Source organism: Notolepis coatsorum, assembly GCF_963971535.1.
Source record: "Notolepis coatsorum genome assembly, contig: SCAFFOLD_757, whole genome shotgun sequence".
In the NCBI taxonomy this organism is placed as follows: domain Eukaryota; kingdom Metazoa; phylum Chordata; class Actinopteri; order Aulopiformes; family Paralepididae; genus Notolepis; species Notolepis coatsorum.
Window position 1 is genome coordinate 8,089 of NW_028171151.1, and position 3,352 is coordinate 11,440.

General features: G+C 47.1%; 1 protein-coding gene across 1 annotated transcript; it reads right to left on the minus strand.

Moving 5' to 3' along the window:
- Nucleotides 1-1,611: 1,611 nt before the first annotated feature.
- On the minus strand, nucleotides 1,612-3,036 carry LOC311248339 (monocarboxylate transporter 10-like; the record flags this gene model as incomplete). The annotated part of the gene is made up of 1 exon (XM_084339240.1): nucleotides 1,612-3,036. One exon carries the CDS (start codon nucleotides 3,034-3,036, stop codon nucleotides 1,612-1,614), a length of 1,425 nt encoding a protein of 474 aa, XP_084195366.1.
- Between the last annotated feature and the right edge of the window lie 316 nt (nucleotides 3,037-3,352).

Genomic DNA, 3,352 nt, shown 5'->3' on the forward strand with positions numbered 1-3,352 from the left:
TATCATCAGTTTGGTGCTGGCTGGCTAACATGAGCTAACGTTAGCTGCTAGCCACAATGCTATACTGTTATAATGGCATATCCCTATCGCGTTAGCATGTAAGCTAACAAAATCGGCGATCTTTTTGTGAGACTAAACTATCCGCTCTTGGTGGTCAATTGTGTTAGTTTTGTTTCATCAACAAATGAGAGGCAGAACACACAGTGAATGTATCCGTTTTGTTTATTGCACTTTTATTGCACTTTCTTTGCTGAAAAAGAAATGCTACATTGGCTAAATGGCTCACGGAGGCATTTAAAGATGGTGGCTTGTTGATTTTTTTGCAGGAAGTGTATTGGCACATCCAAGGTAACTACCTCCCTGCGCATGCTCAGTGCTGAATTCGAGACGCGATCCGTTGCGGTCTGACCACGCCTCGTTCTGACAAAACGAAAGTGCTCAGGTCGCAAAACAAATGTCTAACTCGCCTGCCACTATGTTGCACTCTGGAAAGCGAAACTGATCTTGAAAACAAAACGAAAATACCCCTGTGTCTAACCGCAGCCTAGACAGGGGTTCTCAACCTTTCTGCTGCCAAGGCACCCCTGTGTTCAATAAAATATTCAAGGGGACCCCTACATACGATATAGACTTTTCCGCTCCTGTCTTTTTTGCTACAATGATGACAAAAGTGCTTGTTTTCAAAATAATGTTTATTTAAGAAACCGGGAAACACATTTGTGTGCAGGCTATATAATGCATTATTAACAGGTGTTTCAGGTCTAAATGGCTTAGTACTGTTGACATTACACTGCTTGTAGTAATAAATCAAATAGCATATTTCTTTAAATAAAATTACAGAAAATTATCACTAAACTGCTATCTGTTGCAGCTGCACACTTCTCCATAAAAATAGCATATTTGGATAAGTGTGACCATTTCTCAAAAACAGAAAATCATGTATTTTTTTTAAATACAGAAAAGGATCACCAAGTTACCATTTCTCAAAAAATATAAATAAATACAGAAAATAAGCACTTGTTCACTCAGTGGACATTTCTAGCTCAATGCGAGGTCTGCTGCTGCTGGCTAATAATACGGTCAATACGTGGGGAGATCTTTGACAAGGCAACACGCTTGTCATCCTCAAGGCTCAACTTGGCCTTATATTTTGTTTTCAGAGCTGTCATGGATGAAGCCAGCTTCACACAGATATGTGGTGCTGAATGGTATCAACACCTTAACTGCTGCATCATGAGATACTTGGTACTCAGCACCACACTCAAACTAGCTCTCCAGGTGGTATCAGATGAGATTTCAATGAGTTCTTCCAAGAGTTTGGATGGAGATGTGTCAGGAAGCTTTGTCTCAATGTTGTCTGTAAAGTTTTTTTTTTATCCAGAGTAACTTGGTGACCCTTTTCTGTGTTTTATTAAATAATGATTTTCAGATTTTGAGAAATGGTCAAACTTATCCAAATATGGTATTCTCATGGGAAACAGTGCAGCTGCAACAGATAGCACTTTAATGATAATTTTCTGTAATCCAAAAATAATTAAAAAAATAATAATAATAATAATCTCAAGGCACCCCTGGCAGCTCTCTGCGGCACCCTAGTTGAGAACCGCTGGCCTATAAGACAGATTCGGGGTCTCCGCCCTTGAAAGGTGCGTCTCCCTGAGGCTTCTCGTAGTCTAGCATTTCCTGGGTCGTCTCCTCTCCTTTCTTGAGAGCCTCCTCCTTCTCACTCCTCTTGCGCCTCGCCTCCACCCAGGGTATCAGACACAGCACGGCTCCTCCGATGATGGGGGGGATACCTGCCAGGTAGAAGGCCACGTCGTAGCTCCCCAACCTGTCTCCCAGGTAACCTGCGATGAGAGGTCCCACGGTCATGGGCACGGACATTATGCCGAGCATGAAGCCGATGGCCTGTGAAAAGTCATTGGAGCCCACCAACTCAAAGATGATGGGCGCCATGATGCCGCTCAAGCAGCCGTCGAACAGCCCCATCAGCAGGCACACAGCGATCAGGCCGCCAAAGACGTGACAGAGGGGGATCATCATGGACATCAGGCCGATCACGAACAAGGAGGACACCTGTAGATAGACTTTGTTGACACCCTGGACGTAGTCTGCCACCCTGCCGAAGATGAGGTTGCCCACTGTGGACGTTATGCCGATACACATGAGAAGAACCTCCTTGTTGGCGTTCGTCCCGAAGCGCTCCTCCACGTGTTTCATCAGGTGAACGTAAGGCACAAAGTAGCCGAAGAGGGCGGCGGGTATGCCGAACACCCAGATGCGGTATCCCAGGGACCTCCAGATGTTGCGGAAGTTGAAGATCTCACCGATGGGCTTGTTGGGCCGCAGGGGCGTGTAGGTGAACCCGGCCAGCATGAGCACGAACATGAAGATGCTGAGGACACGCATGGTGTTCTGGAGACCCACGCTGTCCAGCAGGAGGGGGAGCAGGAAGGCCACCATGATGGTGAACACGTTGCCGCCGGTCGCCACGATGCCGCTCACTAGGCCCAGGCGCTTCTTGAAGTAGTGGGGGAGGATCACCAGGCTGGGCTGGTAGGCAAAGGAGCAGCCGCAGCCAAACACGATGCCATAGGTGAAGTACAGGGCACCGAGGGACTTGACAAAGGAGCTGGCCAGGAGGCCCACCAGGGCCATGGCGGCCCCGCCCACTGCTGTCACTCTGCAGCCCAGGATGTCTGTGAACACACTGGCGATGGGAGAGCAGAACAAGATCATGCCCATGGAGAGAGAGCCCACCAAGGCTGTTCTGGATCGCTGGTTGGCATCATCTTCGGTGCCAAATTCTTTGATGAGAGACAAGAAAAGGATGCCAAAGGTGTTTTGTATCATAAACACCGAGCCGTCACACCACATGGCAGCCAGCATGACGACCCAGCCCCAGCCTCCCTCGGGGGGCACAAACTCTGCTGCCTCCTCAGGAGCCCCAGTGGCCGGCTCCCAGACGGGTACCTTGGTTTCACCACCATTCTCCTTCTTCTCCTCTGTCTCTTCTTCTAGGCGCGTCTCGTCCATCACTGCTCTCTAGTGCTGTCTTCTGGAGCAGGTAAGTTCTCACTGTAACTCCCTCTACTTGCAATGATGACAGCAACACGTTCTTGATATTACTGATTGGATTTATTTCAATCCGAACCGTGAGAACTGTGAAACACATACATGAAACAATAAATCACAGCTCAAACAATAACAACATACATCCATATTATCGGAGCAAAGCGTTTATTTTGTACATTATCTAACGTTAACACGAACCTAAACTAACGTTACAACTAACCTAAAGTTAGTTTAGGTTTGTGTTAACGTTAGATAATGTACAAAATAAACGTATTCC